Source organism: Botrytis sinoallii (genome assembly GCF_014898435.1).
Source record: "Botrytis sinoallii strain Bc 23 chromosome Unknown BSIN_002, whole genome shotgun sequence".
In the NCBI taxonomy this organism is placed as follows: Eukaryota; Fungi; Ascomycota; class Leotiomycetes; order Helotiales; family Sclerotiniaceae; genus Botrytis; species Botrytis sinoallii.
This window is the reverse complement of record NW_024066029.1, coordinates 2,428,217-2,443,054: the sequence shown is the minus strand read 5'-3', so window position 1 is coordinate 2,443,054 and position 14,838 is coordinate 2,428,217. Positions and strand designations below refer to the sequence as shown.

General features: G+C 37.5%; 4 protein-coding genes across 4 annotated transcripts; 2 read left to right on the top strand and 2 right to left on the bottom strand.

The window, feature by feature from the left end:
- Nucleotides 1-3,156: 3,156 nt before the first annotated feature.
- EAF02_001699 (uncharacterized protein) lies at nucleotides 3,157-4,337 on the bottom strand (the record flags this gene model as incomplete). Its single annotated transcript, XM_038897747.1, has 2 exons — nucleotides 3,157-4,196; nucleotides 4,256-4,337. The coding sequence occupies 2 exons, from the start codon at nucleotides 4,335-4,337 to the stop codon at nucleotides 3,157-3,159; spliced, it is 1,122 nt and encodes a 373-aa protein (XP_038762722.1).
- Nucleotides 4,338-5,398: 1,061 nt separating this feature from the next.
- On the top strand, nucleotides 5,399-7,059 carry EAF02_001698 (uncharacterized protein; the record flags this gene model as incomplete). Its single annotated transcript, XM_038897746.1, has 8 exons — nucleotides 5,399-5,431; nucleotides 5,540-5,855; nucleotides 5,910-5,993; nucleotides 6,052-6,148; nucleotides 6,209-6,338; nucleotides 6,386-6,446; nucleotides 6,703-6,976; nucleotides 7,044-7,059. 8 exons carry the CDS (start codon nucleotides 5,399-5,401, stop codon nucleotides 7,057-7,059), a joined length of 1,011 nt encoding a protein of 336 aa, XP_038762721.1.
- Nucleotides 7,060-7,264: 205 nt separating this feature from the next.
- Nucleotides 7,265-7,582, bottom strand: EAF02_001697 (uncharacterized protein; the record flags this gene model as incomplete). The annotated part of the gene is made up of 1 exon (XM_038897745.1): nucleotides 7,265-7,582. The coding sequence occupies one exon, from the start codon at nucleotides 7,580-7,582 to the stop codon at nucleotides 7,265-7,267; it is 318 nt and encodes a 105-aa protein (XP_038762720.1).
- A 643-nt stretch (nucleotides 7,583-8,225) lies between these two features.
- EAF02_001696 (uncharacterized protein) lies at nucleotides 8,226-9,693 on the top strand (the record flags this gene model as incomplete). The annotated part of the gene is made up of 4 exons (XM_038897744.1): nucleotides 8,226-8,337; nucleotides 8,730-9,111; nucleotides 9,187-9,288; nucleotides 9,369-9,693. The coding sequence occupies 4 exons, from the start codon at nucleotides 8,226-8,228 to the stop codon at nucleotides 9,691-9,693; spliced, it is 921 nt and encodes a 306-aa protein (XP_038762719.1).
- Nucleotides 9,694-14,838: the final 5,145 nt, after the last annotated feature.

Below are 14,838 nucleotides of genomic sequence, written 5' to 3'. Positions count from 1 at the left end.
ACTCCGAAAATAATAGCTTATTATACTATCAAGGGAAACTGTATATTCCCAATTATAATCCCCTGAAATCTCATTTGCTCCGCCTATATTACAAGTCCCCTACCACTAGTCACCCGTACTATACCCGAACTTTCGAACTGTTATTCCGAAATTACTACTAGCCTAATTATTATGATTATATCACACAGTGGGTTCGCAATTATTATAATTGCTATCGCACTGCCCCTAATTATAAAGACTAGGAAGAAGTCCTTTACTTGTTTCCAATCCCACAAAGAGTTTGACAAGATATTTTTATAGATTTCATTACACATCTACCTGAAAGTATTAATTTCGATACTATTATAGTGATAGTCGATCGCCTGATTAAAATAAAGTACTTTCTACTCTATTATAATATTTATAACTTTAAAAAAATCGCTTGCCTATTCCGAAAGAATATCTGGAAGCTTTATGACTTGCCTCTAACAATCATTTCCGATTATAGAGCTCAATTCGTATCCAAATTCTGGAAGTATATCTATAAGTGTTTAAAAGTATCTACCAGACTCTTTATCACTTACCATTCTAAAATTAATGGATAAACTAAAAGAATCAATACAATACTAAAGCAATATCTCAAATTGTATATAGCTTACCTACAAAACGATTAAGCAAAATGGCTTTTATTTATTGAATTCTCTATTAATAATACCTGATCCGAAAATACTTAAATAACCTTGTTTTTCTTTAATTACAGTTTTTATTCCTATTTAAACTTTGAGCCTACCCCGTCCAAAAACAATCATTCTGCTATAAAAAATATCAAGGAATTCGTTTTCAAGATAAAGGCAATCTCCTTATATCTGAAAATAGAATTGACCATTAACCAAACCCAATACTTAAAGAATACTGATTCCCGTTATTCCTTTACCCATCGATATACCCCTAGTGACCTGATTTAATTAAATACCAGAAATATCAAAACTCTATATTTACAAAAAAAGCTTAATTGAAAGAACCTTAGCCTATTCAAGATTCTGAATTTAATAAACCCCTATATCTATAAATTGAAACTTCCTATCTCTATAAGGATTCACTCTGTTTTTTATATTAACCTACTATATCCCACATATAATAATCCTATTTCTAAATAATATAATCTATTACCATTATTTATAAAAATCAATGGCTTGGAGTATTTCAAAGCCGCCAAGATTCTGAATTCCTGCTGAAAAAGAAAAGATCGTAAAGAACCTTGTTTGAAATATATTGTCCATTGGATTAATTACAATAAGCTAATCGAAGAACCCATTAGCTATTTAAAAGATACATAGAAATTAATCCGCAACTTCTATTATAAATATCCTAATAAACCTGAACCTATCTAACCTGAATTACCTGCCTATAAGATTGTGAATTGTGATATACTGCTTTATTGAAGCTCGATCTGAAAGAAGAGGATAATATTATAATATGGATATATATAATCAATAAGCAATAAGCTAGGCCCTATTAGACTAGCTTATAAATGAAAATTCTGTATATCTTTACATTGGAAGATTCTGTATTGTAATTCTTCGAGCTACATCTTAATCTACATCCTGTACCTATTGTTCTTAGCACCATCGAATATAGATTCCTGATCCCGCCTGCCTGCCCGTGACACCTATAATCAGCTAGTCAGCAATCTCGGGGGTGTATCACGAGAGAATATACCTATATAAACCCAATTAGCTTAATACTATCGGTAATATCACTTTTAGCGTGATAATTTTGAATTCGAATTCTTATTTTAAATCTATTTAGAACCTATAGAAAGCCTCAAATACTTTAAATACTGTAAAGTTATTATAATTGATAAAAAGCAAGTAAAAGCTTTTAATATTGAATTTTGAGAGGAAATAGTTCAATATCTATTCAAATCGCTTAAAGCAGCAATAGAATCTATAAAAACAGCAAGATTTTAGTAAAAGTGAGGTTTACATTAATTACCCTTATAACCTCCGTAAAATCTTACAATCAAGGTTCATACGAATTTCGACGCCGCTCCTATGCAGGAAAATGGTCTGTCAGAACTAGTCATAACGCTGAGCATTGACCTCCCCTCGTTTTCGGCTAATCAAATGCCCCTCCATCAAGGAAGGAGGCTCTACGTAACCGAAAAAAGCGATGGAAATTAACCACCATTCAAAAGAACTTCAACAATTAAGATCTCTTTTCGATATAATATTAAATAATAAAAACACGCCATATCAATACAAAAAAGACTCAAATTTTCATTAGCTTTTTTCAAATTTCAATATTTAATTTGAAATGAATTTATAAACTATTAAAAAAGATTTTTAAAAGAGTACTCAATTTCCGCCGCTTTTTTCGGTTACGTAGAGGGTGGCTTGAAAAATATGCAGATAATTAATGCCCTACAAAATCTATGGCACCAACTAATCACTCATACCATCGACAATCATGGTTTAGCGAGCACGTGACTCACAATGGTATGGAAGCATGAGGCTAAGTAACATGTTGGGAGTTACAATTTATATCAATCCTTGCTTGCTTGAGTAAGTTGTTCTACATGGTTGTAACTAATTTTCTAGCCCATTTGGCTACTAATAAACAGACGATGGTTTGAAATCTGCAAGTCCATATGATAACATAGTACCAGTACATTGCAGGCCCCGTAAATTGCAGTCAAAAGCGTCTGGGCATATTCCATTGTCATCCAATTGTACTCAGTCATACCACCAACAATTCATTAGATTTTCCGACCTGAATCAGATGGTCTGTTCCTTGACCAACGGTCTTTGGGCTTCTTCTCAGCTAACCCAAACTCGTTTCTCTTCTCTTTCCGTAACTACGCATGCTTTTCTGCAAGTGTGCAAAAAATCCAAAGCAGGAGATAGCGGCAAGTATCAGCCAAATCACTCGTAGAGCCTTCACATAAACCTCTATGACTTGAGATTGCGCGGTAGCGGGCAATGCGTTAATCGTGCCCTTGTTTGAGTACGCGTATGCCTGTCCGTTGGCCATCAAGCCACGCACTGCCTCATCTTCCACTATCCCCAGATATCTATTAATCTGGCTGTTGAATGCGATTGAAGTAATGGTCGATCCCCACACAAAGCCGAAAGAGCGCACGAATGAGTACGCACCAGTAGCAATAGCTACATCTTTTTATTTTAACGGTGCAAGTGTAGAGATCAAGGTAGATGTAAATATGAGGCCAACTCCGCTTGATGTAATGATTTGGAACCCAATCCAACTGCCGCTGTTGGAAGATGCTGCCAAAGTAGACAAAAGTCCTGCCCCGATGGCACACAATGCAAATCCGATCCGATGTAGAAGTATGTAGAGGCCGGTCTTGGATATGAATCCTGCACCAAGGCCACCAATTGGAATGATAGCGAGCGCAAATGGAAGATAGTAAACTCCAGAATCAAGAGGCGATATTTTCTTCACGGCTTGAAAGTACACAGGAAGAAAGTAATTGGCAGCTGTTATAATGATAGATCCGAGAAAGATAAGAACAAAGCTAACTGCAGATGTGCGATGTTTGAACAATCTCGGTGGCATTGTTGGTTGCTTACACAACCGAGTGGAAGGCTCAAAGATATGGAATGCCACCCATCCCAAGAAGCCAAATACTAAGGGAACAATGATATGCCACGATCCCCAGGAGAACTGAGAGCCACCCATGACCAGGCCGAGAAGTACTGCAGTTATACTCGGTATGAAAATAGCGTTATCAATAAAGTCAACTTCCGCCAGCGCATGTTTCCAGTTTGGATTTGGCGGGTAATTAACTTTTAGGCATAATAGGATAATCATGAGTCCAACAGCCGACACAGGTAGATTTATCCAAAAAACCCATCGCCAATTTTTCTGCGCCAGAATGCCCCCAATAACAGGAGCCACTGTCGAGCCGACGGCAGCCATTGAGAGTACACCGTTTAAGTAAGGCACTCGATGCCGTGGTGGAATGATATCGCAGAGAATAATATCGGCTAAGACATACAAACCACTCGTACCCAAGCCTTGGATTGTACGAGCGGTGATCAGTGTCTCTGAGTTAAGTGCACCGCCAGCGACTCCACTGCCTAATGCGAAGAGAAAAAGAGCAAGGATCATCGGATTTCGACGACCGAAGATATTGGATACCTGTGCAAAAAGTGGTTGTGTCGCAGTGGATCCAAATAAAAATCCATTAATGACCCCTAAATGATTAAATGTTGGCAAGTTTCTTCCAGAAAATTGAAGGACAAGAGTAACTCACAGATATAATCTTGACCATTACCGAATTCTCGAGCAATTGTGGGAAGGGCTGTTGTTACAATAGTGGCATCGATAGAAGACATGAGTGACAGCAGTAGCAACGCGAAAAACACTGCCATGACATCCCACGAGTGCCGGAAGGTATCTTGATTCTCGCATCCATTGATTTCTCTTGTTTTGACCTTCAACATACCGTCCGAAGTCTGCACCGGTAGTTGCTCTGATTCTTGAGAAACGTGTATTGGGAGATCATCTTTCCGAGCTAGGGCCGACATACACGCGGTTTCTCCTTCTGGACAGAGCGTGCGCGTGTGCTATGAGGGGGATCGAGAGGGACGTACGAACTGATTTTTTTTGTGTTTGAAGCAATTGATGATTCTCTGATACAATGGGTGGAGGAAGTATCCGGTGTATGAATCGACCACCAATTGTTCGGAATTAGACGGCGGTCCAAACTTTTGCAATTTGATTTGAACCTCTTGGCCAGTATTCTGGCTTGGAGGGCGCTTATTGGACATTTTAGATATCCCTGCAAAGAGACAAGACGTTTTACACCCATCCATTTTGAATGTGATTAAAGTGGGAAACACGGCCAATAGCAATGGCAGTTTTTTAAGTTTCCAACCGGCGACCCTCATACTAGATATGATTGGCTTTCGATTACAATTAAGATTCATAAAATAGGTACTTAATGCTGATAATTTGATAACTGGCTTATTAGAACATCACAGGATGGGGCGAACCCAGATCAACCCCTCAAGGACTTCGCCCTCAAACCACATCGACAACACCATCAACGTCAAAAATTTCAATTTCACTGATCAAATACACGCGAGCAACGACATGGATTAACCGAATAAGTGGCAATGAGGTTAATGATTGATGCGTCAAGGTTGATTCTTTTCGAGGCTGTTGCTGCATTGAGGCTGCCCCCCTCATCGTCACTGCTACTCCATTGAGTTTGGCATCCCATCTTTCATCTGCAGCTCACCTCTTCCAATGAATGGCTAAGTTGAGTTATGTTATTGTTCCACAAAATCAAGAGTATTTCACACACCCCTTCGCCTGACCTGCCTGATACGATTCAGATGTCCGATATGCATTGTGATGATGGAGGAGACTACATGTACAAGGGTGAACACACATGCGTAGAGGTACTGCTTTAAAAGCTCGACAGGTATGTGACGCATGTTAACTCTGATCCCTAGGTTTTGATCAAAAAATATACCAATTAGATTATCCCTTCGCTGGATCAAGAACCGCTATTATTGACAATATTTGACAGGCAAATGGGAAACTTTTCCTCGTTGATGTTCCAGAGAATCGCTATCATTTTGTTTCTACCTGGGACCATATCCAAGAAATCAATGCTGTTCCGGATACTGTACTTTCGTTGACCGCTACCGCAAAAGAGATTCTCCAGCCTGAGTACACGATGCATAAGTTTAATTGGGCAAACTCTAGGCGTCACGATTCGGTGCCTCTCACTCGAACACTGCAGACATATCTTACCAACTGGTTACCTAATCTACTCCCAGACCTGCGCTGCCATCTTAGGGTAACATTTGATCGACAAATTCTAGCTGGACCGCTCAAAAACGGTAAAAGATAACTCAGACTAATCTTTGAATGGAATGCTTAACTGATTTTCTTAGGCGTTAGGTCTCCTAAACTCTTCCCAGTATTGGTTGAGGCTATTGCTTACTCCAATATTATGGCATTTTTTGGTAAAGACTTGGGTGAGTATGAGCAACTGGAATAAATATCGATGTAATAATCAACTAACTTCGCGCTCAGTTCAGAATCCTGATTTTATGAAAGCCAGTGTTGGCTTTATTGAAAATACTCTAGTTATCTCTGAGATAGTACGAGTACTCCCTCACGTGGTTGCTCCGTAAGAATATGGTTCAGATACCGCTGGCTAGATTGAACACGGCTAACCCATGTTTGCTAGTATCGTGGGGAGATTCTTAGCCCGCCACTTTAATTCTCAAACTATAATATTTGATACCTTGATGCCGATCGTTCAACAGCGACTTGAACAGAGAGAACGGAAGAAGTACGGGCATGAAGTTCCCGAGCATGTAAGAACGAGACTGTGATTTGTAATGGCTGAGTACACAACTAATAGCACAGCAGCATGACTGTATACAATGGATTATTAATGGTTCCACGGTATGCTTTTGATTATTGTGAGATCGACCAGATTCTGACAAGACCAGACCGCATGTTTTGTGCTGCATGATTTCTGCCTTCGCCTTGAGTATATCCCTCTTATCCGCCTAGAAATTGAATCGATAGGATGGGAGTCATTCGATACATCCAAGGGTCGGGGGTTCCCGTTGCTCGACAGCTTCATGAAAGAATCATCTCGACTAAACCCGGTCGAAGCTAGCAAGAACATGTTACGACTTTTTTCAAATCTCAAAATCTGACTTGACCAAATAGTGAGCACGCGGCGCGTAGCCCTTAAACCGTTTGAACTTTCCGGCAGTCACCAGGTCCCTGTCGGCGAATGGGTCTGTACAGCTCCTGGTGCAATGCATCGTGATTCTGCCTACTATGCAAAGTCATCCGAGTTTCACGGCTTCAGATTTGTTGAGCCATTCCTCTACAGAACTATTCTTGAGGCCACTAATTTCGAGATACCAGAGTTAGGCAAATCATCGGAATTTGTGTCCGTTCCAGGTTGGCAGCTCTGGGCTATAGGGCGTGTTTCATGGTGAGTAATAATCTATCCTTCGTATATATACATGGAAAGTTGAGCTTGTAAGCTAATAACATGATAGGAAGCATCATGAATAGGGCGCTGTTTCCAATTCTCGGTGCAGAAGCGTGATCAGATCTCACAAGCAATTACTACCATTAACGAAAGGTACCACCACAATAGGTGAATAAGAACGAGGCGAAAATAAAAACAGTGACAGGGATGCACCCAAAAATCTGGTCTTTATATTTTTATCCAGCCGACTACCACCCAAGACATCCGATAGTTTTCTGGTTTCGTTCATCAATACCGATAGTCCATTGCAAATCCGATACACTCCGTATTACCGTCTGTGCTGTGTCCCTCCCCCAATACCACTCTGCCAATGCCAATGACCGTAAGCTCCCACACAGCAATAAAGATAATGCCCAGTGTACTAGTTCTCATCGTGTGTCCGTAATAGACAATCTGAGCCTCGCGTGATTGAGCAACCTCCTCCACCATACCCCATGTGAGGAGGGCGGCTTTTGGTTCAAGAAGACCATGAAATAGTTCCCCCAGGAACATAGGGGCCGCAGTCAAGAGGGCCGGAATGTGCCGCCATGAGAAGTGATTAAGCATGATGATGGTAGTATTCTTTGGTGTTCTCTATTGCGTAGGGGTTGCGAATGGATTGTAAGTGGGATCGATATGGTTGTGATGGGAAATAAAGATTACACTCTAACAAAGTACCCTTTTTATATTTACCGCTAAGACTGTGTAATTGCAATTAAAAGCGCCTAAATACAGACATTCACTGCCTCCGTGTGTTCTGCTTACCACCCTCGGGTGGAACAGTCCTGTGTTACGCGACCAGGTAGGCATTGCCAAGAACATATAAGTAAGTCGGCCTATAATGGTTAGACGAGCCTCATGATAATTGGATATTCTAGTATTCTCAGACAGTCAACTTATGGGAATTAATTACCCAGCTGCAGTGCTTACCAGTGCATGTGGCACAGTCTGATATTCACTGATACGATGTTACAACCTTCAAACCTCCTAGCAATCTGTATTTGACAAGGAAAACTCTTTGTAGATGCTTGGGAGCCTTCTCCTTAGCCTCACCGGTGCATATAGTTGGCGCCCAAGATTCAGCGTCAATATATGAGGCATAGCATGTACGTACACTAAATTAGATATAAGATGAAAATCATTAGCCCATTTTCATGATCACAATAATGCCTCGATTCCTGGAAGCATCTACCCGACACTTTGGAACACAATGAATACTCCAATCCTTGATCCAAACACAACCCCTCTATCTGTGAACCCCAGTGGAGCTCCAACAAACTTCATTGACCCTCCCACTCAGGCTCCAACAGTTCTTGGGACGGGTATACTTCTCATCATAATCAGCACGTTATGCGTTTGTACTCGAGTGAATACTAGCTTGAAGCAAAGAAAGAGACTACATCTTGACGACTGTGAGATATCAACCTTTACTGTTATTAAATATTCATACTGATGTATTTTCTAGATTGCTCCATCTTTGGACTCATAGGCGCTATTGGATATTGGGGAATCATATACTCATGTAAGTCCCAAGTCTTCACAATAATCGATCAGATCATTCACTTACCTACCGGCGTGGTAATCAGTGGCAGCGGAAGGTTGGGGAAGACACAGTTGGGATGTACCTCTTTCCTTCCTCTCCGACTCTTATACCAATGTAAGACCTCTTTAATATCACATTGACTCGGCAAGATACTCATCTCCTTGATCTCAGAGACAGTTCGCGTCCCAAATCCTGATATCGCCGGTCAAGTTTGCCATCACATCAGCATCATCATTGTTTATAAACGCATTTTTGGTGTTTTCAAATGGGTTCGCATTGTTTCCTACGGTCTTTATATATTCCTCTTCTTGATACAGGTCCAAAATATTGGAATCGCCAGATATTGGTACACTCCTAGAAAAGGTGATGCCAACAATATCCAAGCTGCGCTTTTGAGGACCGAGAAAACTGCATCTTCAGCTATCGCCAATGCTGTCTGTTCCACCATAGTTGACATCGTGCTGTTCCTCGTTCCCATGGCTGTTGTACCTACCTTAAATATGTCTCCCCAAAAAAGGAGAGCCATCTATGGGGTCTTTTGTTTTGAAGCTCTGTAAGTCGTTCATATGAAAAACTCTTTCGAGGATTTCATCATTCTGAGTAACTGAAGTTGCTGACATCACTTCAGGATTATCATTGCGGATTGTGTTGGCATGGCTTATAAAACGTACGGCGATCTTGGAGAACACGGAGATCCTTTCTGGGTTGGCATGATTGCTATCATTACTGTGTAAGCCACAATCATTGCAATGGTTGGATTGAAAGAAGGATGGAGTACATTCATACAGTTACTAATGTTTATCTAATCAGATATGCTGAAACGTTTGCCCTTGTCATCATTAGCTGTATACCTGCCCTCTCCACGTTCTATATCGGCACAGTCATCAAAAGCCGCTTCTACTCAACACTACAGTATGGAATTTTACATCGACTGAGAAGGTCCGTGGCGTCCAACATCCCGTCATCAGGTCTCGAGCAACCAAATTCCATGCATTCAACTAGATCATTGGTTGGAAGCGGCAAGAATGTTGCCACTATCGAAATGCCCGAGCTCAAATCAAAGAAGCCATCTCAAGCTTCCTCATACTCAACATTAGGGAACCAGGAGTCTGGGCAAGCCCATCGGTCGTCCTGATCCGGGTTTTCAGTCTTGTTATGGATAGCAATAAGAGAAAGCGATTGAGGCAATGGCCGAAGAAGAAATTTTCGATCACAAATTTGACTTTCGAATGATTTATATTGGGGTGTCCAAGAGTCAATACTTCCTTTTGCATACTCGCAGTAGGGCGGGAAATCAAGTACCAACCTTAGAATTGCTTGGACTATCAGTGTGATCCTTTTTACTACCTCCTTGAACTATCATTGGAGCTTTGAATGTGTATAATACATATCAGAATGACTATACATCAGATTGCAAGGTATCATGTAGATAGAATCTCACCTAAATCTGCAGCAGATCAAGTCCTGATGAACGAGCTCAACAAACACAAAGCAATGACAGACTTAAAAATAATAGACACAAAAATAATCAATATCATCCACCCCTCATGGGAAACGAGACAGTTTAACTCTTTCCATCTTCTTTATCATGCTCCTCCATTTATATTTATCATTAATTAATTTCAAAATTCACGGTTTCTTCTGTATATCATATATACTGGCTTTACCTTTACACCCTCCTTCCTTTTTCTATATTCTAGTATCATCCTCTTATGAATACTAGATGAGCGAGCATTAATTTACTAGTAATGTACGCGGAAAACGGGATTTGAAAGTCACGTAATGTTTAAGCTAGTATTTATAGTCCCTGTTTCTAAAAACTTATAAGTATCACGGGGCAGGCGGGCGGGATAGGGTTCTAATAACTTTGCCCTAATCTGGCAAAGTTATATTGGTTCAAGCAATGGGTTCAGATTGAGGATTAAGATGTAGCTCAAAGAGCTACAATACAGGATCTTCTGAGTTGAAGATATACAGAATTTTCACAGCGAGCTAGCCCGATCGGGCCCTAGCTCGCTTGCGCTCCGGTGCGAGCGCTCCTTTCGGTCCTCTCCGATAGGACCAGCATATCACGTGAGCTCACACCGTGACAATAAGAAGACAATTAATATTTTTTTCTTCTACTTTAATCCTTTATATTTATATACTTAGTTCTAAGTATATTCTCTTATCTTTTTATTTACGATTAATATTATTTATAATATGCGTGGGAAGCACGTGACTTGCAGGTCACGTGATAAGGATATATAGTATTTATAGTTCTTTCTTTTATAACTAAAAAATTATTAAACACTAATTTATTCCTAAACAAATGAAGACTATCAATTATAGGAAAATTCTAATAGATTTAAAATAAAAGCTATTTATAACTTATTCATTAAATTTGTCACGGATTGGTTATAACTCTACTTAGTAGGTTTGATGTTGATCAAACTACTTATACCCTTTTGGGGTTACGTGGCTTAGTGGTAGAGTACTTGGCGCCGTGACAAAATTAGAAGAATATTCTAATGTTCAATTGAATATAAACGTATCTTTTTATTATAAAATATTATCTAGAGATTCATTTAATTCAGTTGATTTATTAATCGACTCTTATAATCGTAATCGTATTTATAGTTGATTAATATATACATTCATTTAATTATAGATTTGTAGAAGCTAACCTTAGTTTTTTTATACTTGTTATGGTATGAGCTTACATAATATACTGATTCTATTGGAAAGGATTAAAAGGAGTGCTTGTATCAGAGCGTAAGCGAGTTAGAGCTTGATCGGACTAGTTTGTTATGAAAATTCTATATATCTTTAATTTAAAAGATTTTGTATTATAGCTTTTTGAGTTACATTTTAATCTTCAATCTGAACTTATTATCCAAATCAATATAACTTTGTTAGATTAGGGTAAAGTTATTAGAACCCTATCCCGCCCGCCTGCCCCCGTGATACTACGTAGCTCCTTTTTCAAGGAATCTCTCGCGAACTACAAGACATGCTATTGCATAACCCCGCTTCGACCCGTGAATTTCGTTAATATACTAACTATCTATAACAACTTGATAACTGATTCTGTTAATATTAACAATAAGTCTATTGTATTCGTTTTGTTGTTTTCGAAACTTCACTCCAAAGAATAATCGCTACTCCGTCTCTACAACTCACTAGCCCGAAATCTACTCCTGGAGACCCAATAAACCTGAGCTTAGGAAAAAAGGAATACACTACTAGAAACCTGGATTCACAACAGGAATGCAACAAATGCTATCGCTGCAACTCTGCCAGCCACCTAATACAAGACTGCCCATACCCCGATATCTGTCTTATTCAATTCCAAGTTATCACTATTACAACCAGCCCTACAAGAATCAGCCCTGTATCAAACAATCCTCCAAAAGGCCGAGTCCCTATCCGTTCCCCATTTTGCTCTTCTTCTTACTTGCTAATCAGCTTAGTCAATTCGGGAAATAGAATATGCCTGATCTAAATCGCAATCAGGATGATTCTTTGTGTATCCTCCGTTTATTTGCTGCTACTATTTATAGCTTTTCTTTAAAAGATAAACTAAATAATTGTGTGGATCTGATAATTCTATTTGTCACCTTGTTTTTGGAAAAAGATATTCTTCCGATATACACTATAATTGATAGTAGATATAAAGAAATTGCCTTTGCAAATCGAAGTTGAATATCTTCCCAGAAAATATCAATATACCAATTGTCTATAGCATTCAAAATTATAAAATTTAATGGAAACATTCTGTCTGATAATTGAGTTATCTTTTATATCCAAATAGAATTCAGAATCAACAATTATATCGAGAAGAAGATTGTTTTGTATATAATCGAGCTAGTTTATTATTCTATTATATTGAAAATAGTTTGGTTTAAGAAACATAACCTTTGTATTGACTTCACAATAAATTTGTTTTAGTTTGATAGTTTGTTTTGCTATGAATTTTATAATATTCTATTCTACCTATTCTATATAAAAGCTTTGCTAGATATTTCTTCAAAAGCCTGATTTATATACCTATTTGTCTACCCTAAAGGATTAAAGAATAAGGATATAGTTACAATCTCTCTAAAAGTCTATTTAGTTTATGTTTGCTGGAAATATGAAATGTTCCAAATATCAATTAAACAAATCGATAATATTCTAAATAAGAAAAAGAAGGTATTCAATCTTAAAAATCTATTATTTGAGTTTTAAAATTAGAAAGATATCTTTTCCTTAAAGAATACAAAAAAGCTATTCCCTTATCAATCATACAATTATAAGATTTGTTTTAAAGAAGAAGCTATTCCTTCTTTCAATACCTTGTACTCCATATCCCGTCCCAAATTAAAAGCTTTGAAAAAATAGTTGGAAGAGAATCTTAGAAAAGGATTTATTTGGCTAAACTTTTTCCTTATTATTTCCTTTATTCTGTTTATCAAGAAGATTGATAGAGGCCTTTGGTTTTGTATAGATTATTGTGCTCTGAATAACCTTTCGATTAAGGACCGATACCCTTTACCATTAATAAAAAAATCTTTAAACAATCTAAAGGGAATAAAGTATTTCAATAAGATTGATATTATCTCTACCTTCAATAATATAAAAATAAAAGAAGGGTAGGAATATCTAATTGTGTTTTATATCCGATTTGGATTATTTGAATTCCTAGTTATGCTGTTTGGGTTGATAAAAATATCTACAACCTTTCAAAGGTTTATTAATAATTCTCTGTAAAAATATTTGGATATATTTTGTATCACTTACCTGGATAATATTTTGATATATAGCCGAATCCGAAAGGAATATGTTTGTTATATTTAAAAGGTTCTATAAGCATTGCGGGAAGCTGGTTTGTTTACTAAATTCGAAAAATACGAATTTCTGAAATCCGAAATTAAGTTTCTAGGTCTTATTATAGGAAGGGATAATATTCGAATGGATCTAAAGAAAATCAGAATTATTATGGATTGAAAACTACTTGTTACTATAATTGACATTCAAGCGTTTATTGGGTTTGCAAATTTCTATCAACGATTTATTAGAGATTTCTCGAAGATTATCAGCTCGATAGTAGACTTAATCAAAAAGAATATCTCATTTTTGTAAAGCCCTATCTATCAAAAAGCGTTCGATCAATTGAAGCAAGTATTTATCGAAGCCCTTATCCTAGTTTCCTTTGATTAGGAAAAGAAAGTCATTTTAGAAATTGATGTTTCCAATTATATATTTATTGAAGTATTCTTTTAATACAATAATGAGGGAGTACTGAGATTTATTATGTTTTTCTTAAAAAAATATTCAGCAACTAAATGTAATTATAAGATTTATAATAAAGAATTGTTAGTTATTATTCGCTATTTTGAAGAGTGGTACTCGGAGCTAAAAGGCACTGTCTCCTTAATTCAAGTCATTATCGATTACCGAAATCTAGAGTATTTCACTACTACAAAGCTACTGAACCGTTATCAAGCTTACTAATCTGAATTTCTATCTCAATTTAATTTCCGAATCATTTATTGTCTTGGGAAGCTAGATGCCAAACTTGATGTACTAATCAGGAGATTAGAAAATCTCCTTAAAGAAAAGGATGAATACTTTCTATATCAAAGTTGTATTATCCTGAAACAAGAGAATCTGGATTCCGACCTGTTTCCCATCACTATTACTCTAACCAAACCCAAGATTGCTAAAAAAAATATGCTTTGTTATAACTACCTACAATTAAAGAAACCCTAATCCTATCGATATTATCAACCATTTAGATTTCGATAATATTATAACTTTGTTAGAAAATAGCAAAGTTATAAAGCCTACAATTCTATTTGCTATATTTGTATCCAACCTTATAATACAACTAAAAGATTCAGAAATTCTTTTAAATCTTTTTGCTGATCTGCTTACCCTATTCCACAAAGACTACCAAGCCGATCCTATATCCGAATCTATTCTGAAATCTCTATAAAAAGGATTCCCAAAATATCCAAAAATCATTTTTGTCAAATATATCGAAAACAATAATCTATTGTATTATTGAAAGAAACTATACATTCCCAACCACAATCCCCTGAAAACCTACCTGCTTTGTCTATATCATGAATCGCCCGCTATCGATCACCCGCATCATACCCAAACCTTCGAATTATTATTTCGAAATTATTACTAACCTAGATATTATGATTATATTACACAATAAATCCATAACTATTATAATTATCACTACACTGCTGTCACAGCGCCAACTACATGATCTGTAGTTGCCTTCATACCTCAGGCACAGCATACT